The following is a 21,270-nucleotide window of genomic DNA, read 5'->3' as shown; positions in this document are numbered from 1 at the left end:
TATGTGTGCAGATTCATCTCCCACTAGCTCCCCAAATGCACCTTATTCTTTCAGTGGATTAACACTTAATCCTCTTGCCTCTTCTATTTGGGCCATCACCCTGGACTCCACCCTCCTCCACTTTAAGTATTCCAACCTGTCAAAATCCCACATCCCTTCCAAATCCTGCTGACTCACATAAATCCCTTTCTTTAATGCCTCCTGTACCATTCAACCTTTACTGTGAAGCTAAATCTTTATTAGTTTGTAAATTCTGTAAATGCCTTCTCCCACTAGAATGAATGTGTACAGACTACCTCTTTTTTTACATATCCCAAAGTGTTGGCACAGTGTCTTGCACACAGAAGATGCCCGATATTCACTAAATTACCCCAGACTGCTTCCCTGGTGGCTCAGATGGTAAAGAATCCACCTTCAATGCAGGAAACCTGGGTTCAATCCCAGGGTCAGGAAGAGCCCCTGGAGAAGGGAATGGCAACCCACTCCAGCATTCATGCCTAGAGAATCACTTGGAGAGAGGAGCCTAGGAGGCCCAGTCCATGGGTCGCAAAGAGTAGGACACGACTGAGCGACTAACACTTTTAATATTTCACCCCAGATACCTCTATAATGATTGAAATCTAACTTGAATTCTTAATTCTGAGTTAGATCCAGACTTAAAGTGAGACCTCTTGCTTTGAAACTAAGTAAGTCGATTAGTCTAAAGTAAGTCCTTTAACAGAAGGAAGACTTCACCTTAAATTAAAGCATAATGGACCTTATTTATCCTTGCATGTGAAAAAGCTCTTGGGGTTTAAGAGGAGAGTGTCTATTGATAGGAAAGTGTCTTAGAAAATTAGATTTTAAGTTATACATTTATAACAGCTCTACCATCAATGTGTGATTAGCTGACAGGCACATGAAATGCTGTTCAAATAGTCTAAGTAGACATCTGTTGGATCTAGATGTTAGTTTACATACTAACTTTCTACCTTCTAAATTAATGCCATGATCATCCCTCAGTTTCTGATTGTTGGGATTTTTTTTAGCAATGTGATATTTTAGGAGATATAAGCTTTACAAACCATCAAATAGAATACATTCTATTTTTATAAGGCAACAGATTCATATATTTAAAAATATATTTTATTAAATAATCTACTTGGAGAATAATTACAAAAGCTTTAAACAGTAATTCCAAGTAGTGAAAGGCAGTTTTCTTTAAAAGAAAAAAAAGACCAGTCTTATTATGTTTTGCTGCTTTATACACAGGAATGATTTATTTTACAAACTAGTCAGTTGCAACATTAGCCTAAAAAATCAAAAACAGTTTTTAATATGTCTCAAAGGCAAGATGAACTTTATGATATGCTTTCACATTAACCAGTATGACAAACCATAAGAAACTTAACACCATAACAGTTCAAAATAAAATGTACAGAACAGGCACTTTGAAGTCAACCATTTGTGTGTAACTCACAGTTAATGTTGTGTGTACACGTCTCATTATTTCATCAAAGGTTATCAACCAATGAAACAAATATTCCTTTGATGCAAAAGCACAAACACATTTAGGTTCCAAACACCATGTTTTGGTTGTAATACATGCAAGACACACCCTAAATTAGAAACATCTTCTGAAAGAAAAACAAAAAGCCAGGAATGAAAGCATTTACAAGCACTTGAATAAGGCCTTTAAGTGTTATATCAGTGTTTTTTAAACCCCTTCATTCTCAGGTAAGGGATTAAGAGGCCGAGAGAGAGATCGTCTGCGAGGGTGAGGATACTGGAGACTGGCAGTGTCAGCATCGCAAGAGTGCTCTACCAGAGGAGGAGGAGGAGGAGGAAGGAGCTGGGCATAACTGGACCATCTCGATCCAGCCCGTGGGGAATCCAGAGGGGGAAAGAAATACCTGAAACAATGAAGACAGGAACAAAACACCAAAACAGAACAAAAACAACAGAGAGAAAAAAAAAAAAAACAGAAGAAAAAGAGAAAAGTAGTAAATACAAAGAGAACCAAAGAGGGGAAAACACATGCTAGAAAAAAAAGCTTTAGTATATTCATGCCAAAACTAACAGAACATAACAGCAAAATCAAGACCCTTACTCAAATCAGGCTTGCTTAAGCCAAGTATAGAAACTTGAAAAAAGAAACAGAATCTGTTTAACTTAAAATGTTCAAAAAAAATCTTCCGTATGAATGTTACAAAAGAAGACATTGATTATATAATTTAAAACATTTTCTAATCTCTCAGAAACAAACTGATGCTATCCTGAAATTTACATATCACATAAGCTTTTCTTTAAGCAAGGCTTCCCCTGTAGCAACAGCAGTTTTAGTGCACACATGACTCTCAGGACCAATTCAGGGAGACGTTCACATGGTATGCCCAGCTACTGCAACATACTTTCCAAGAAACACAGTCTTTGAACACACTTAGATGTTTTTCTGCAAAAACCTTTGATTAGTACAAAATGTTGATAAATAAAAGGGCTCAAAAATATGTTCTACTGTTAGCCTACTATAACTTACCCGTAATACTTTAGCATTTTCTCAAAAAAAGATTTATAGCTCTGTCATCAGAGGATATGAACTAAATGAAGCAGCCAACAAAATTAAGAAAATCCTGGGACATGGAACCTGGAGGTTTAACATGCATGCACAATTTCAGCAAAGCTTTATCTGCTTCTTATAATATATTTCCAAATTTTGACTTGAAGGAAACCTTAAGCCATGAAATCACACCATAAAAATATACAAGCACATATTAGAAATATTTACCTCTTTAGTGAATATAAACTGAAAACTTACAACAATGTTTTCATTTTACTACCAAAATATAAATGAAGCAATACCAAATGTTGTCTGGCTACAAACTGTACAGTCAAGTTACTGTCACTACTACTTCTCTCACTCTTTCACTAATAATACTTTAAACATTTCAAAGAAATAACAGAGTTATACTGAATAGTATCATGTATAAACCAATTCTACAAAAAGTAAACAAATTAGCACTCAAAACAATCTTTATGAAAAATACTTATTCAATCCTCAAATTGAAATTATAAAAATTCATTTTAGCCTACTGTTTTAGAAAATAAAAGACAGAAGTCTATATACATTCTCCAGATGGAATAGTGATATTTTCCCTCCTCCCAACTACTGAGGATGGTAACAATCTTAAATTTTAAAACCCGTGAGTTTCAGAAACATTTCAAAAAATTGTTTTGGTGACAGTGTCTCAACAAAAAGCCTCTCCATTTATATTTCAAAAATTTTAAATAAGTGTCAATAAACTGGCTAGTACAAAAAAAATGATATACACTGTATTTTTAAAGGCCTTTTGGATTGCGTTTAGTAGTAAGCAGGCTGCTGGTGTATCTTGGGAGAGGTCAAACGGCGCTGGGGAAGGGGAAAAGGAGCTCGCTTTCCATTCCTGTGTGCATGCAACAAGCAGCAAAACAGCAAAGTTACTCCAGTTAGCTGGTACTCAGCTGTGCTTTCTGTTAAAGGACATAATACAAATGGAGAAGGGAAAATGCATCACAGATCTAACACACATGGTTATTGGCACAATAAGAACACAGATCAAAACTTCAAAGCTCTTTACAAAAAAAATATGCAGTACAGGCAGCAACCAAACACTAGATTTTTTTTTAAAAAAAGAATTAACACTAGTATCTTCTGCTTCATGAAATAATCTTTGGTACCTGAAGTTGTTTTTATACAAATACTTAAAAATCAAAAAGCAGGACTTCTTTATAAAAATATAATAATATAAAATAGGAAATTTAAAATACAATTCTCTTAAATTGACAAAAGAACCATTACAGTATAGTTTGTTAAGGCTGTGCTTTAAATTTTCCTTAATAATATTCCAAATTATTCACAAAGACATGTTAAAATAATTTTACCTTACAAATTCATATTTGAAATTTGAATATGAAAACAAAGGATGACTCTAATGACATCAAACATGCTTTGCGAAGCTAAAATATACTAAAAATTCTAAAAATCAATTCAATTTACCATTTCCTCTTACAATCTACATGAAAGTTTTAAACACACACACAAAAAAACACTTAACTCACTCTTCTACAAAGCATTAGTTTATGTGTTTTATATACAATTTTAGTTTAACCTGACTCAAAGGCTACCCTCCCAGCACTAATGACACTGACTCCTCTGGATTACAAGCCCCAGCGCTGTCCCACACTTCCTCTTCATCTCGCTACTTCCCAGTTACAGATGTCCCTGGTAGACCACTAAGGATCACAATATCATAACCTACCTGTAAATATTATGACCAAGTAATAAACCAAACACAGAGATACTAAAGTGCTTTCTCTTCTAGTGTCACAATTATGTGCGAATTTCTTGATTCAATCTAAAAACCCACAAAATAACACACCTTCAGTACAGCTACCTGAATGATTTAAAAAGAAGATAATTGCTAGTTTTCTCACAAAACAGCCTACCTGCCAGCAGAAGATCCATTTAGTGAATTCTGAAGACTTGGGATATTTGAACCTACGGACGGATTTGAGTTTCCCTGCTGAGAACTCCCATTGACAGGGCTCCCATTACCTTTCAGAATGCCAGTACACTTCCAGTTGTCCATATAGTTAGCTGGAAGGAAAGTGGTCAACACATCAACATGACTAACAACTATGTTTCAGTGCACAAATCTACAATTAAAGAAATAAGAGAGACCTATGGGCTATGCATCTCTTAGGATTAATGGCAAAGACATTTTTTAAATGAAACATTAAATATTTAATGAAACATTAAATATTAGATATTTAATAAAATATCTCAATTTTAACTATTATTTTTTGAAGTTTTTTAAAGAATTACTAATTTAAAAAACAAAACTTTCACCACTCCTTTCCTTACAAGATACATATTGACAGATGTAAGCTACTACATTATCACCAAAATAAATTCTGTCTTCATTACAATGAATTCCAGGTATGATGTGTGGGTAACAAAGTCACATTCTCAGTTAAGCAGGTGTAAGTCACGCGAGTATCTAATGTCCCCATGGATGTAGGTAACAGAACCTCTGGGGTCTGAGTGGCTTATCCAGCTTGGCCAAATGGTTTGGATGTAAAACTGGTCACTAAAGACACCGAGCCCAGGAAATCCAAGTAGGGAGCCTGCTGGGTGGAGTGGGGCTGTCCTGACTAAAGTCCAGAGGTAGACAGGGCAACAGAGACCCTGAGGCCTGGCTGGTTCTACCACAGCCAAAAGCTGACCCCGGGAGACTCAGTCAAACTGCATTTTGGGAACGGCCACTTCTCAGGGGAAGGGAACTGGGCTGTAATCACATCCTCAGAAAGGGATGCTGCCAACTAGAGTGGTGCACAGACCATGGCACCCTTGCCCAGTGGATAAATATCCATGGAGAAGAGCAGACCACAACACCCACAGTGTCAAATGTCCACAGCGCCTTCTCTCTGCTTGGCATTTGTAAAACTTTTAGAATCAGTGGCCTCAAGATTCTCTAACTTTTGGGAGCTGTAGAGAAGTGAGGAAGACCCTAAATTTTCTTCGAAGTGCTAATTGGCTAAAGCAGTTGTTCAATCAAGAGGTGACTGTATCCTGAGTCTGTAGAGAACTCATACAAGTTATACCCATAGCAAATGGTATCTTTGGAGGTAATGTATATTCTGTCACAATTAGTTCTACTTTATTCCACATGGAAATGTAATTTAATTAGTCAATCACTGCTATGAACTAGGTAAAATGATAGAGATTCAAAACAATATGAAACATTAATTTAAAAGTAACCATAGACATTTTTTTCAAAATATTTCAGAGTTTACATTTCTAAGGGAAAATTCTAAAGTATCAACATACAGCAACAATTCTTCCACTGAACTATTACCTTTCCACAACCTCACACAGCCATCGTCTCCTGAAGATGCCAGCACTGTTCCTGTTATATTCCAACTCACTCGCCAGACCTGAGAATTATGATTATCAAACTGAGCCACGATATGGATTTCAAATTTTGTTGGCCCACCAGAGGAAGTAAGTTCTTTCCTGTTAATAAAAAAAAAAAATTCCTAAGGAATTCTGAGTATGGACACACACATACACTCATACACTCTCATTGTTCTAAATAATAACAATGGTCTCACATACATGCCACCAGAAGGTCATATCCATATCCACCCCCGACCTCTGTAACAGCTTACTGAGAGCTGGGCCAAGTCACTTTCATTTGACTCCCCAGTACCTGGCATGATCCTACCGCATAAAAGATACTCAGCGACTAAAGAGGATTTTATTCCCCACAAAATGCTGAAGAATAAGAGAGATGAAAATGATTACTTTTTAGAAAGAAAAGTAGTAGGAAGAATAAGAAAAGGGAAGAAAGAAGGGAAAAAAAGAAAAAAAACTGAGGTTCAGAATTCCAAAATTAAAGCTAAATAGGTTATTCACAAGAATGTCTCAGCGCTAATTTTCCCTAAGTAGACTGCCACCTCTCATTCCTTCAAACATGTATAGCGTCCAATTATATTCAGAGGATCTAATTCATTTTTAGTATCTGCCTAAATAAAACACAACTAAGAAAACATATCTCTCTCTTTACTCAATTCCCCATTCCCTAAAGTCATATATTTATAGATAAAATGTTCATTAAGAATCTATTATTCAGATCATTCTTGCGTCTACACTTTCCTCCACAAATGCATATAAGCAAAAGGTAAGAGAATTTTCAAAGTAGTTGTTTCAAAAACTCACCTCACAGGCTTTAATGTAAAAATTCTCACATCTTTGGTTGCTATGGCAAGAATGTGGAAAGATCGTCCCAAGTTTGGAGCAAAAGCGATATCATGGACAGGGTCTGTGACAGTCAGGAGAGTTTCAGCTTTTGCATATTTCCTAATGAAAAAACAATTCACCTTAAAATTATCATAAATGAAAATTTTTAAAAGCCACATGTCTAGGTATCTCCATTATTCCATCTTGCTCATATGTAGTAGTATTCACCTCTGCTGTATGCAGTATGTCACAGCACCAACCTCCAGGAACTGAGACTGTGACCTAAGGAAAGGGGCGTTTGCAGATATGATTAAGGATCTCAGGGTGACAGAGAACAGACATTAGAGGAGAAGCCATGTTAAGACCAGGCAGAGACTATAGTTATGCTGCTCAGCCAAGGAACTCCTGGAGCCTCCAAAAGCTGGAAGAGACAAGGAAAGAGTATGAAGGCAGCAAGCCTTGACAATACCTTGATCTCAGATTTCCAGCCTCCAGAAGTATGAGAATAAACTTCTGATTTAAGCCACCAATTTGTAGTAATTTGTTTCGGGAGCCCTAGGAAAGTAATATAACCTCCCAGGTTTCTTCCTTCAATTTTCTTAAGTTTAGCTTCAAACAGAGTTTACGAAAAATTAGAATGAGATCTTGCTTTGTTAGCTATTAATGTCTTTTTTAAGATAAAGGATACCTGAATTTCCTAAGATTTGAGTGTAAAGAAAAAAGTTGAGCCAATAACAGGAAGAACTGAATTTTTTTAAGTGATGATAAAGAAAACTATACCAGAGCTACCCTGGTGGCTAAGTCTTAAAAAATCCGCATGCCAATGCAGGATACAGGGGTTGAACCTCTGATCAGGAAAAGTCTCACATGCCACGGAACAACTGAGGCCCATGCATCACAACTACTGAGCCTGTGCTCTAGAGCCTGAGAGCCGCAACTACAGAAGCCTGCTTACCCTTCAGCTCGGGACTCTGCAAAAAGAGAAAAGCTACTGCAATGAGAAGTCCACCCACTGCAACTAGACAGTACCCCCCACTTGTTGCAACTAGAGAAAAGCTTGAGCAGCAACAGAGACCCAGCACAACCAAAAGCAATAAATAAATAAATAAAATTAAGGAAAAAAAAATCTCTGAAAAAAGGGAAGCTATACCAAAGTCTATTTCCACATTTCAGGAAGAGTTAAACGACCATCTGATCCTGTTACCCTTCAATTCGGAAGTCTTTTAACAGCTTCAGAATACCCTTAAGATAAAGACTGGACACCAAGCAGGAGGTCTTGAAGACATAAGCACTGCGGGTTTCCCACCATATGGTCTCCCTTTGACCCATTATGTTCCAACCACAGTGAGATTACACTGGCTCACTCTCTCCACCTAGAAAGTTGCACTGTCTCTGTCTGGCCAACTTCTACTCATTCTACCATCTTTCTTGAATCAATCTTCCAGTTTATAAAATTCATCACCATTTTGCATTTTTTTGTTTTCCATGCATGATGGTACATACTGGGAGACCAATTTTACCTTTTCCTCTACATCACTCTGGAAAAGGGAAATGGCACCCCACTCCAGTACTCTGGCCTGGAAAATCCCATGGGCGGAGGAGCCTGGTAGGCTACGGTCCATGGGGTCGCTAAGAGTAGGACACGATTGAGCGACTTCACTTTCACTTTTCATTTTCCTGCCTTGGAGAAAGAAATGGCAACCCACTCCAGTATTTTTGCCTGGAGAATCCCAGGGACAGAGGAGCCTGGTGGGCTGCCATCTATGGGGTCGCACAGATTCGGACACGACTGAAGTGACTTAGCAGCAGCAGCTACATCACTCAATTTAGTTATTACCAGAACAGAGAACTTAGTATATCATAGGAAATCAGTAAATATGACAAATAATGCATAACTGAATTAATGAATAAAGAAATAACATTTTTAAAAATTAAATGCAATTCATAACAATAACTAAACCAAAGTAGTACTGACCTGGTGTTTTCATTATATTCGAAAATCTGAACCTTGGCCATTGCATTTGGACTACTGTCATCACTTCCTACAGCAATCATGGGAGCATGAGCACGAGAGCTGGAAAGGAATAAAAAAATGTGTTTTCTCAATTATAACATCAACACACATATAGTTCAGAGAATTAAAAACTCATCCAGCAGCTGTGCAACCCACTGGTCAGCTGTGGACTAGACCCCTGCTATGCCCAGTGCTGCACTCCCAGGAAGGGTACCCCAGAGGTCTCATCTGGGGACCAAGGACACCAGCCTTTCACCATATTTCTACCACATTTTCTTATGGCTGAGATAGAAAGTACTCCTTTTCCCCAAAGAAAAGGCTTCAAGCATTCGATTAAAAAAAAAAAAAAAAAAACACTTAAGAGATCTTAGAATTTTTCTTCCTAAAAATATCTGGTCATTAACTATTACATGAAAAGTAACTTTATGGTGACCAAATTCATGGCAAAAAAATTTTTTACATGCTTTGCACAAAAAGAATCCCATCCCAATGGAGGAGGAAAGCAGAAAAGACCATCCCTAGGAAGGCATGCCTATCATTCTTTAAGTCTCCACACTCATTTGTAGCCAACTACATTTTTAAAAGGCAAAAGATAAGCAATAAGAGAATGAACTCTGAGGTGAACTCTAGGTTAATTTTTTTTTCCCATTTCTATGTCTAATTACTTAGATATTGATTTCCCTTGCCTCCCACATTCAGATTAAGTAATACCTCTATGAAAGTGACATAGAGGTACTATTTAACCTTGATGTTTAAAGATTGTTTAGTCTTGACGTTGTGATCTGCCAGTCTCATAAAGCTGAAAACAAAATGTAATTAAAAAAAAATTTAGGTCTTTATTACTAAAGCTTCTGATAACCAGATCAAATCACCTAATATAAGGAAAATACCAAGTAAACTGTAAAGTGCTATAGTGACAAAATAAAATTACAAGTTATATACTATAATTCTTGGCTATTTGAAGGGGTGTAAATTACAGTAGTTTCTCACAAGATTTTCTTCTTTCAGTGTTCCACAGATTATTCTTTCACAATGTTAAATATCTGAGCAAGGACAAGTACATTTACAATAATATATTCTAAAATCACTGAAAATATAAATCGTTTGTTAAATATTCTAAAAAATAAATTCTAAAACATCCAGATAACAACCTGAATTGAGGATTATCTCATTTGTATATTTAGAAAAAAAAAGATCACACTTAAACCATCTTCCAAACATGGCTCATAACTAAACAGTGAGCAAAACCATCCAATTCTCTGAATACAGGAGACTGATCATCTGCAACTCCTTTCTATACCTCCATGAAAAGATGAAAGAATACACCGTAAGAGTGCAGAAATCAGAATATGCCATCAGAAATCAAGAAATCTGGAGGAATTCCAGGAAGCAGAAGGACATAAGACAGCAAAAAAAAAGCTAAGGGAAAAAGAGCTCAACCACTACCACTAAAGAGGAAATTCTAGAAGCTACAACCTCTAATCAATAAACAAACAGCAAATCAATCAACCAACCAACCAATTGTAATGAGTCATGGGGCACTCATGAACAAAAACAAGAGTGGCTCTGTATTATTGTAGCAGGGTGATGGATATATAAGAGTCTATTGTATTATTACTATATTTGAAATCTTTTCTAATAAAGAAAAAATACCTGGAAACATCCTGGTTAAATTTTAGAAATCCATTATCTTAAACCATACAAAGCAATTCCAGGAGGTTTAATGATTTAAGAGTGAAAGTATAAGGGGCTCAGTTGTGTCCGACTCTTTGCGACCCTCATGGACTATACAGTTCATGGAATTCTCCAGGCCAGAATACTGGAGTGGGTAGCCTTTCCCTTCTCCAGGGGATATTTCCAACCCAGGGCTCGAACCCAGGTCTCCTGCATTGCAAGGCAGATTCTTTACCAGCTGAGCCAGAAGGGAAGGCAAACCCAAAAACCTTTCAGATTACACTTGATAACATCAAGGTGGAAAAGAATTTCTCAAAAAAAAATAAAAGCACAACAACATAAAAGACTTAAATGTGGCCATATTAAAATTCAGAACTTTCTGCAATCAAAAGTCATTATATTGTCAAAATGGACAAACCACAAACTCACAGAATATACTTGCTTCTCAAAGTAGTAGTAAGATAAAATCCTAAAACTTTCCAGAAAGAATAGGCTCCCTACAAAAGATCCAGTATCAGACTGACCACACACTTCCCACCAACTAAAATTTAAAAGATTCAAGAATCCTTTAAAATCTCTGAAATTCTTACATTTTGAACTTAACCAAAGTTCTAGAGCTAGACAAACTACAATTAAGCATGGAGTAAAACTAAGACATTTTTAGGTGTTCTAGAGTTTATAGTTTGCCATCAACCCCTATGGAGGAAAAAAAAAAAGTTACTTTAAGAGCTGCGTGACCAAAGGAAAACAAAAAATCCAAAGACAACTCATGATATTAGAACTGTGACACCTAAATATAACTCGAAGTAAAGGAATCAATAACGAGAAAAGAGCACCTGTCAAAGTCAATCTCACATTATTCTGTGAACTACAGCTATGAAAACAGATTAATCTGTGTCTAGAATGAATACTATCTAGTCTTACAAATTCAGTTGCTACTTAGTATTTTGAATCAACTTATAATCAAAAGATAAAAGTAAAAAATAAAACTGACAATATATGACTGGGACCGTCTTACCAAAAATGATGTTGTTGGAACAACGTATCTGCTAAAATTGTGTGAAAAAAGATAAAAGTACTTTTACGTGTACTAAATGTTTACAAAACATAAAGACAAATACTATAAATCTTGTCACTATACAAGCAGTGTAACAAAACATTAGGAAATGAGAGAGTGAGTGTGTGACAGAGGCAAAAAAGAGCTAATTTCCTCTTTTTTAAAAGAGAGGTGAGTCAACATACAGTCTGAAAATTGATAAATCACTAAGTGGAGAAGTATTCGAATTATGACAATTACATACAACTGAAGAACAACAAATAAAATATCTTGTCACATCTTCACAAATAGAAAGCTTTCTTAATGTGCTAAAGTCATCTTTCACAGACGGAGTATAAATTGTTTAAAGATAACATGGCAAGAATCAGAGACACAAGGAAACCACTTAAAATAGTGACAGTCTTAGAATCACACTCTGTGCAGCAAGGAAAGGAGTAAGATAGGACTAGATGCACTAAGACAAAGGAAAACACACACGATGGGGGGACCTCCTTGCTGGTCAAGTGGTTAAGAATCTACCGTCAAAAGCAGGTGACGTGGGTTTGATCCCCAGTCGGGAAACAAAGATCTCACAAGCCACGTGGCAACTAAGCCTGGGTACCACAAGTACTGAGCCCACACACCTCAACTACAGAGCCCCTGTCCTCTGGAGCCTACATGTCACAACTAGAAAGAAGCCCCTGCACTGCAACGAAAGCTCTCTCGTGCTGCAACTAAGATCCGACGTAATCAAAAAGAATTTTAAACTAGAATTTTTTTTTAAAAGCCCACAATGTATTTGTAAGTTTAAGAAGCAAACTGCAAAAAAGCAAAATGTTAGACCTATACACGTCTGTGTGTTTTGGGTCCACTTGTACAGGATAGCATATACCTGGGTGTGTTTGTGTATATATATCTGTGTGTTTACAAAGGCAGTAAATATTTACTTGTATATACATGGGAAAAGTTCAGAAAGTGCACCAGAATGTTTACAGTGGCTAGCTTCTTCTATGGAGTAGAAATAGAGGGATAAGAGACATGACAGGGTGGAGAAAAGAGAATTATTACTCTACATAATATATATTTTTAAAAATAGATAAACAAGACCACTTAAGAAAAGCATATTCAAAAAAATAAAGCATCTGATGCTAAGTGTAATGATTACTAGGCTTCTATCACCTACCTTGAAGGGTTCCAAGAAATACAACTACAGCTGAGTTTGCATGATATCTCATGCTGCAGAGACCATTGGCTGAGATTCATGACGTCTGGAGCCTCGTAGATTCTAACTATCCCATCTGCTGAACATGTTGCTAACATGAGACCCATATGCTTAGGAGCAAATTTCACATCGGTAACGGACGTTCTGCTGTCCACCAGTGTTGTCCTCTTGACCTGAAAAAAAAAAAAAATGTAAATTACACACAAAAAGAAAGGATGTCAGAGTGAAAGAACACAGGCTCTGAATCACAGAGATCCATTGCTACTTCCTCAGAAAACTGTACAACCTTGAAAAGACACTCAAAACCTGGGGAGGCCTCGATTTCCTCCAAAGGACTTGTCAAAACACCATGTAACATAAGCTCACAATCAGTGACCTATAATCAGCTGCTCCTTTAATGCAGAAGAAAGAAGACCTTGTGAAGCCTAACTTTATTAAATTAGATAAATTCTTTCTTCTTAAGCAGTGTGTGTGCACTACATCAGTTGTGTCTGACTCTTTGCAATCCTATGAATTGTAGCCCACCAGACTCCTCTGTCCATGGGATTCTCTAGGCAAGGATACTGGAATGGGTTTGCCATGTCCTCTTCCAAGGGATCTTCCCAACTTTGGACTGAACCCAAGTCTCTTACGTCTCCTGCATTGGCAGGTGGGTTCTTTACTACTAGCACCCCCTGGGAAGCCCTTAGGCGGATAGGAGAAGAGCAGAAAATGTTAGAATTTTCATACGGGCAGTTTTGCCATGCAAAGCAGGCTGCAAACTGCCTTAAGATCCTTTAACAGCAAAAAGGAGGGAGTACAACTTCTCCTGTCAAGTCTAAGTGCTGGTTAACCCTGCTCGGATCAAGAGTATCCACTTTTAAAAGAAGGCATGCAGCAGAGACCAAGAGAATGGTAGGAAGCTGGTGTTCTGGAAATTAGGGAACCCCAGCAAGGCAGATACCAACCAGCTACTGCCCGGCTCCTACATGAGCTGACTTTTGACTGAAACTGTCAACAAAAATTTAGAAATCAACAGCTTACTGTCTATAGTTTTGGGACCCAACTCCTATAAGTTGGGTTCAGGAATGGTAGCAATTACAGGATTATAATATAAATAATTAATATAACACAAATGCTGAAACACTAAATACAAATCATTAAGTTTGAAGAAAAAAATCCTTCATATTGCCACCACTCTCCAAATACGGTCACTTGATTTTCGACAAGGATGCCAAAGACCATTCTATAGGGAAAAGACAATCTTCTCAATGAAAGGTGCTCAGAGAACTGGACACTGAAGTGCAAAAGAGTTACGATAGATACCTGCCTTATGTCACATACAAACATTAACTTTATGAGTCAAAGGCCTAAACATAAGCACTGAACTATAAAACTCTTAAAAGAAAATTCTGGCCAGAGTCTCCATGACAATGGATTTGGCAATGACTTATGATACGAGAAACACAAGGAAACAAAAGAAAAACTAAACTCTACTTCATGAAATCCTTGCACATAACCCTTGCACACTCTATGAAGAGACTGGAGAGGCAACTTAACAGAATGAGAAAGTAGATTTGGAAATCACATATCCGTTAAGGAAATAAAGTACATAAAGAATTCCGACCTACAACTCAACAACAAAAAATGGACAAAGGACTTGATTAGACATTTCCCTAAAGAAGTAAAAGGGTTCTGCTAACAATTTCAATTCTGGAGAGGGGTTGGGGGCTAATCCTCACACCCACAGACAATTCTGACACCAGAAGGGTGTCCAAGGAGAATTTAACTCAGTTTTGACACTAACTACCTGTAGATAGCATCAGATTTTGGAGCACAGAGTTCAGTCCCACAAGACCGTCATTCTTCAGGTACCAATCCAAAACCCGGGTGTTACCTGTGCTTCTCATTGCCTGCTGTAACTCAGGAACAGTCACATGGAAGAGACCCAAGGGTACAGTCAGGGACAGGCACAGAGCCCCCACGCTCCTGCCAGCGCCAGGTCCCCAGATCTCCACCAGCCCAGGAGCCTCCAAACCCCATCCTTTAGGGTTTTTATGGAGGCCTCATTACATAGGCATGAATGACTAACTCACTGGCTAATGGTGATCAGTCAATCCACAGCCCTCTCCCGACCCTGTAGGTCAGAGGGGTGGGACTGAAAGTCTCACTTCCCCAAAGTGTCCTTAGAAAGATCACTGCTCTTCCGATGCTCTGGCTTCCATCCGCCCACCCACAGCTAATAAATGTCTCACCCAGTGGCTCTGTCCGCGCAGTTTATCATTTGATTCTCCTACTATTTCTTCCCAGACAGCAGCTGTTCGGTCAAAAGAACAGGAAGCCAAAACCTGTCCAAACTCAGGATGGGCCCATGTCACACGCCACACAGATCCACTGTGTGTCTGACGAATCAAAAAAAGAAAAAAGACGAGTTTACTCATTTTTCACACATATGTCACTTGAAGAAATAGAATACAGATATTTTTACCTCAACAAATGGAAAAAGCTGCTCAATTTAACATTTAAAAATTTAACTTCTAGGGAATTTCCTGGTGGTCCAGTGATTAGAATGCCACACTCCACCACAGGGGGCACGGGTTCAATCTCTGGTTGGGAAACTAAGACGCTGCATGGCATGCAGCATGGCCAAAATAAAACAAGATAAATTCTAGAACTTTTAACTTAGAAGATACTTCATCTTTAGGATTACAGCTCTTCTGGAGTCAAGTTCTTCTAACATTTTATGAATTAAAAAAAAAAACCCTTCTGGATAAAGTTGACCTTTTCCAGTGCTACTAACAGAGACCTGGTTCAGAGTTTAACCTAACAAAGCTTTTAAACAGAGATTCTATCAGTCCATTATTTTTTTTCACTTGCAAATTGCTTCTATAGGGAACATCCACCTAATAAGTAAGATTAATCAAAATTATATGCTTCAAAAGCCTGACAGTATAAGAAACCATAGCAACAAAATGCTTAAAATGATTCTGATGTCTGGCTAGGAAAAGAAGCAATGAGAGGACAAATACAGAGAAGCCTAAATCTCCATATTGTGAGGGAATAATTTAAAGCTCAATAGCACTATCTTTATATATAAAAAACATCAAATTACTATTATTCAACTCTTTATGTTGACCAAGGAAAAAAAAGGCAGAAAAGTCTTAAAGCATTTCACATCAATAGAATTGTCTGTGCTTTCCAATAAAAATACTATATGACCACAAGCACCAGTCCACCCATGATGCTCACAAAATCTGTTTCAGGCTTCCCTGTATCTAACACTTTTTGTACACTCAATCTCAGAACACTTTCATAATTAAATAATTTCTACATGGTAACAATGTCATCATCCAACGGTAAACTCTGCATCTTTTTTTTTGGCTGCTGGCATGTGGGATTTTCATTCCCTGACCAGGGACTGAAACTGTGCCCCCTGCAGTGGAAACAGAGTCTTAACCACTGGACCGCCAGGGAAGTCCCTGCACCCTTATTTTTATCCTCTGTTCTGTCCAACCTTTTTATTTCACTTTTCTTACTTATATAGGCTATTAAGTCAAAGATGTACTAGCGCAGTGAGATTCTGCTAAATATTAGCTTCCAGGTAAAGCATGATCTAACTAAAGAAGAAGGACTGCACAAAGGATTCATCACAATAAAAAGCAAACAAATATCAATTAGTAAGCAAAATAGGGTATATCTGTTGTCATATTTGTTTTGTTGCTGTATTTATGTTTTAAAACATACCTAAGTTACTAATGAAACCTGTTAATTATAAAGCAAAAATACAAGCCTCCTTTTGAAGTGATAAAAATAAGTTTTACAACTAGATACAGGAAGCAATTGTACAATATTGTGAATGCAATAAATGCATTTACATTTATTTGTTTACTTGAAATGGTGAACTTTGTGTTGACTCTCACCACAATTTAAGAAATGGGAGGGGAGGACAAAAGATTTCCATAGACACTTCATCATAGATGGTAAATAAGTGACAAACACGCACATGAAAATGCTATCAACACCAGGTTAGTTATTAAAGGCATACAAACCGAGATCCAATGAGACACACTGTACACCCACCAAGATGGCTACTAACATCATCAAAACGACAGACTGGAACCCTCATACATTGCTGTTGGGAACATACAATGGTTTAGGCACTTTGGAAAATGGTCTGGCAGTTTTCAAAAAAGTTAAAACTATACACAGTCTGAAGGAAAGTTATGTGGCTCAAAATAGCCTGGAGTTAAAAACTCCCCTCCAGGTCCTCCCCACCATTCTATGCAAAACAAAGAACTCTCTCACCTAAAGGAAAAAAATGGAATTTAAGGTTGATTAGGCCCAGCTCCCAGCTGGTCCAGCCTCTGGCCAATCTCCAAAATGCCTATATATACTTACTCTCTTAAGTGCAGCAGCTTGCTAATCTGACTGCTGCCCCTTCTTGCCTTATTAAAGGTGATCTGTTCCTGTGAAGTGCCGCTCTCGTTCTTTTTCTGAACCTCGCCTTCTCTAACTCCCTTACCTTACACAGTCCAGCAATTCTACTCCTAGATATGTAAAAGAATCAAAAATGTCCACACAAAGACTTGTCTGGCATGTTCATAACAGCATTCATAATCGTCAAAAACTAAAAACAAACAAATGTCCATCAAATAGTCAATGAGTAAGTAAAATGTGGCTTTATCTATACAATGGACTACTACTCAGCTTTACAAAGGATCAAACCACTGATTCATACCACAACATGGACGAACCTCAAAAACAAGCTAAGGAAAGCAAGTAGAAACAAGTAACTACATACTGTAGAATTCCATTTATATGAAATGTCTAGAGAAAGTAAAACTTTATAAACAGAAAACAGTTCAGTGGTTACCTGGGGCATAAGAAGGGAAAGATGATTAACTCCCAAGCTGCCACAAGGGAAATTTCAGGGTTGATGATAAAAGTGTTCTAAAACTAGATTGTGGCAGAGCTGCCAACTGTGTAAACTTACTAACACTCATTGAACTGTACATTTAAAATCGACAATTCTTAAGATATGTAAAACTCTACCTGAGTACAGCAATTTTTTAAAGCTAAAAATAAAGCTATATACAAAACATCACAACTATTAAAAAATATGTAAAGGAAAAAGAAAGACATACTGAGATGCTAAAAACAATTAGGTTAAAATGCTACAGAATTTCAAACTCATACTTTCAAATTTTCTGAAGCACATTTGCTACTTTAATAGTGAAAAAAAGTAAAAGGTATAAATTTTATAATTCTCAAAACTGAACACAAAGTCACTAATGCTACCCTACAGTAAATGTTTCAATTTTTTTAAATCACCATAAAAATAAATACTAACCTTCCAGCTAGCAGTGCAATGCCATTCCCCACTTTCACTTTTATCCCAGACCTGTAAGAAAAAAGATATTTTATACCAAGAATTTCTAAAATTAATTGAATCAGTGAGGACAAAGGAGGGAAACATAAATTCACAAAAGATAAAATCAGTAAGTAAACATTCATTCATTCAACCAAATATTTACTGAGGACTGAGGACATGTCAGTCAAGGAACCTTCGCTCCAATAGTTAATGGAGATGATAAGAGTGCCACTCAAGTCGGGCACTTCCGGTGCTGCTGCCCTAGAAAGTCACTGGGCCAATATTGACCACTCCCCCCAGGGGAAACAGGTGCAATTCACAGGAGCCTCTGGTCACAATGTATTTATCAACCAACCTATCAATAACCTTGTTTCACCTGTGTATGTTTGCAAACACCTTATTTTGTATACATTATTGATTCACTATCACTGAACACTGAAAAGATCCTGATGGTGGGAAAAGACTGAAGGCAGGAGAAGGGGAGGACAGGGGACGAGATGGTTGGATGGCATCACCAACTCAATGGACCTGAGTTTTAGCAAGCCCCAGGAGTTGGTGAAGGACAGGGAAGTCTGGCGCACTGCAGTCCATGAGGTCACAAAGAGTCGGATGCAACTGAGTGACTGAACTGAAATCACACCAACACTGTAACTCACATCTGAATGAAGCTCCCCTAACACACACATTTTTGGGAAGGCACTCACAGACTTCTTGCTGTGGGACATGCAGCACAACACTTGAGGACCACTTCAGCCAGTGAAATTCACCAACAAAAAGAATGAAAATGTGGAAAATGTAGCACCAAACACTCAGAAGGACGCTTGTTTACACTATGAAAGCCGGAATGAAAGGCAGAGTGTCACCTGTCCAACCTCAGCTGGGAACACAACCTGGACAACTCCAATTTTTCTGCCACCTGGTCATGTCTACAAATAACCATGAGCGTTGCTTTGGGGGTTACAAATAAACTTTATAGAATAAGCAAATTCACAAATACAAAACTTGCAAATAACGATACTTAACTGTATATATAAGTCAAAGACAAAACACTGAACCTTCATACCAACAAAAAATAGACATTACAATAACATGACATTTTAACCAGTTTTTTTAAATGTAATATGTCCCCCAAATAAATCAATTTTTAAAAATGTAATGATAAAACAGTATTGTGGCTCCTCAAAAACCTTCAAACAGGACTTCTCCGGTGGATAGAATTTGCCTGCCAACGCCAAGCCCACAGAGTTGATGACCCACAACTACTGAAGCCTGCGTGACCTAGAGCTCATCCTCCACAAGGAGAAACGCCGCTAATGAGAAGCCTCCAGCACCGCAAGGAAGAGTAGCCCCAGCTCTCCTAAACTAGAGAAAGCCCAAGAACAGCAACACATAGATAAAAATTATTAAAATTTTTTCAAATAAAAATAGAATTTCCATGTGATTCAGCAATTCCACTTCTGGGTCTGCACCCAGTTGAATGCAGGGTCTCAAAGCTATACTTGTTTACCCACATTCACAGCAGCATTGTTCACAACTAAAATGTAGAAGGAACCAAACTCCACCAACAGATGAGTGATATGTAAAATGTGGTATATGCAGATACATATACTTAGCCTCTTTAAAAGTTTTTAGATTATTTAAACGCTTCCTTTCTCAGGAAGGAAATTATGACAAATGCTACAACACGTATGAACTTCAAAACATTAAGTTAAGTGAAATCAGCCAGTCAACAAAAACGACAAATTCTGTACGATCCCACTTGTATGAGGCCACGGGAGTAGCCAAATTCAGAGACAGAAAGTACAAGGGCGGGGACCAGGGTTGGACGCTTCAGGGATCGGTGAGTCATGCTTAATGCGGACAGGGCAAAGTGAGGATGGCGGTGACCGATGCAAAAATACATACTTAATGAAAACGGTTAAGGTGGTAAATTTTGTTACCTGTAGTTCCCTGCAATAACGAAAACACTAAAGAAAAAACCGCAATGATAATGCCCGACACCGACAACTATCACACTGATACTCTTCAACGGCAGCTGTAAAACAGTACAATCTTCAAAAAGACAATCTACCAAGTACTCTCAAGAGCTTTTAAAATACTCATTAATTTCTCTACTGGAATGAGCCTAAGGAAAACTTCCAAAAACATAAAAAACGGCATTAACGACGACTTTTCACTGCAACACTCCGACAGACAAAAACTCCGCACACGGGACAATCCTCTAGAACACAGCTCTAAGCGGATAAAGAAACCTACTCGGTTAACGGACGCCAATTATCGCGACGGTCACGTGGCCGCGGAGGGCGGAGAGAAAACCCGGGCCTCGCCACAGACCCGTCAGCGAGGGCCGCGCCGTCGCGGCCCGGCTGTGAGAACATGGAGGGAGAGAGTCCAATCCGACGGGCGCCCGCGGAGCTCGGAGGGCCAGCACCCCCGGTCCTGAGTCCCGCCGACCACCGCCGAGCGAGACCTCCCCTACCCAAAAGGCGCTCCGGACCCAGCCTGGAGCCCAGGGCAAGCCTGGCCGACCGGCTCCCCCTGCTTCCCCCGCAGCGGGAGCGCGCCCGCCGCCGTGACGCACGCACGCACGCAGACAACCGCTGAGAGGCCCGGGCGGCAGTGACCCCACAATACCGGGGAGGAGGGCGCCCGCCTGCCAGGCCGCCGGGCCTCGTGCCCGGCAAGGCGCCTCAAGTCCGGAGCAGTCCCCTCTCCACGCGCCCCTCGCTCGGACAGCGGGCCGCGCAAGGTCCCGCTTGCTTCCAGGCTCGGCCCGCACCTTGACGCTCTGGTCGCTGGAGCAGGTGGCCATCCGCCGCCCATGGAAGTCGAAAGACACATCATGGATGAGATCCTTGTGGTCCGCCGCGATACTGCGCGCCACGAACATGGCTGCGCCGGGCCCCTCCCGCCTCCGACACGGCGGCGCGGCGGCTCGCGGACCGCAGCCCACCGGGACCCGGCGCCGGGGCGCGCACGGCGGTGCTTCCCGCGTGCTGCTCGGGCGCCCCGGGCTGCGCTCGCCCCGCCCCCTGGCCCGTCATACCCCGCGGGGCCCCGCCCCCGGCCCGTCATACCCCGCGGGACCCCGCCCCCTGCCCGTCAAACCCCGTAAGGCTCCGCTCCCGGTCCGCCATACCTGTCAAGGCCGGGCTGCCTGTCAAACACGGCGCGGCAAAGGCCGCGGTAGTTACTCTGTCGCCTGGCTGCGGCGCAG

General features: G+C 39.3%; 1 protein-coding gene across 2 annotated transcripts; it reads right to left on the bottom strand.

The window, feature by feature from the left end:
- Positions 1 to 1,103: 1,103 nt before the first annotated feature.
- SEH1L (SEH1 like nucleoporin) lies at positions 1,104 to 21,070 on the bottom strand. 2 transcript variants are annotated; one of them, XM_070361840.1, is made up of 9 exons: positions 20,833 to 21,070; positions 18,033 to 18,083; positions 14,938 to 15,084; positions 12,665 to 12,876; positions 8,733 to 8,831; positions 6,737 to 6,877; positions 5,874 to 6,031; positions 4,462 to 4,612; positions 1,104 to 1,892 (listed from the first exon to the last, which is right to left on the bottom strand). In XM_070361840.1, the coding sequence occupies exons 1-9, from the start codon at positions 20,941 to 20,943 to the stop codon at positions 1,697 to 1,699; spliced, it is 1,266 nt and encodes a 421-aa protein (XP_070217941.1). In that variant the 5' UTR covers positions 20,944 to 21,070; the 3' UTR covers positions 1,104 to 1,696. The 2 variants fall into 2 exon arrangements, with proteins under 2 accessions (XP_070217941.1, XP_005892433.2); XM_005892371.3 differs by having other exon boundaries at positions 1,749 to 3,486.
- Between the last annotated feature and the right edge of the window lie 200 nt (positions 21,071 to 21,270).

The sequence above is a fragment of the Bos mutus genome, chromosome 24 (assembly GCF_027580195.1).
Source record: "Bos mutus isolate GX-2022 chromosome 24, NWIPB_WYAK_1.1, whole genome shotgun sequence".
NCBI lineage: Eukaryota > Metazoa > Chordata > Mammalia > Artiodactyla > Bovidae > Bos > Bos mutus.
Note: the sequence above shows the minus strand (reverse complement) of the source record. Positions and strands in the feature narration are given on the sequence as shown.

Bases quoted from the DNA above. Each gene is read 5' to 3' on its own strand.
- SEH1L (XM_070361840.1), bottom strand. From the start codon at position 20,943: ATGTTCGTGGCGCGCAGTATCGCGGCGGACCACAAGGATCTCATCCAT. The intron at 18,084-20,832 runs GTGCGGGCCGAG...TTTTTCTTACAG, and splicing joins CCAGCGACCAGAGCGTCAAG to GTCTGGGATAAAAGTGAAAG. The intron at 6,032-6,736 runs GTGAGTTTTTGA...TTTTATTAACAG, and splicing joins TTTACATTAAAGCCTGTGAG to GAAAGAACTTACTTCCTCTG.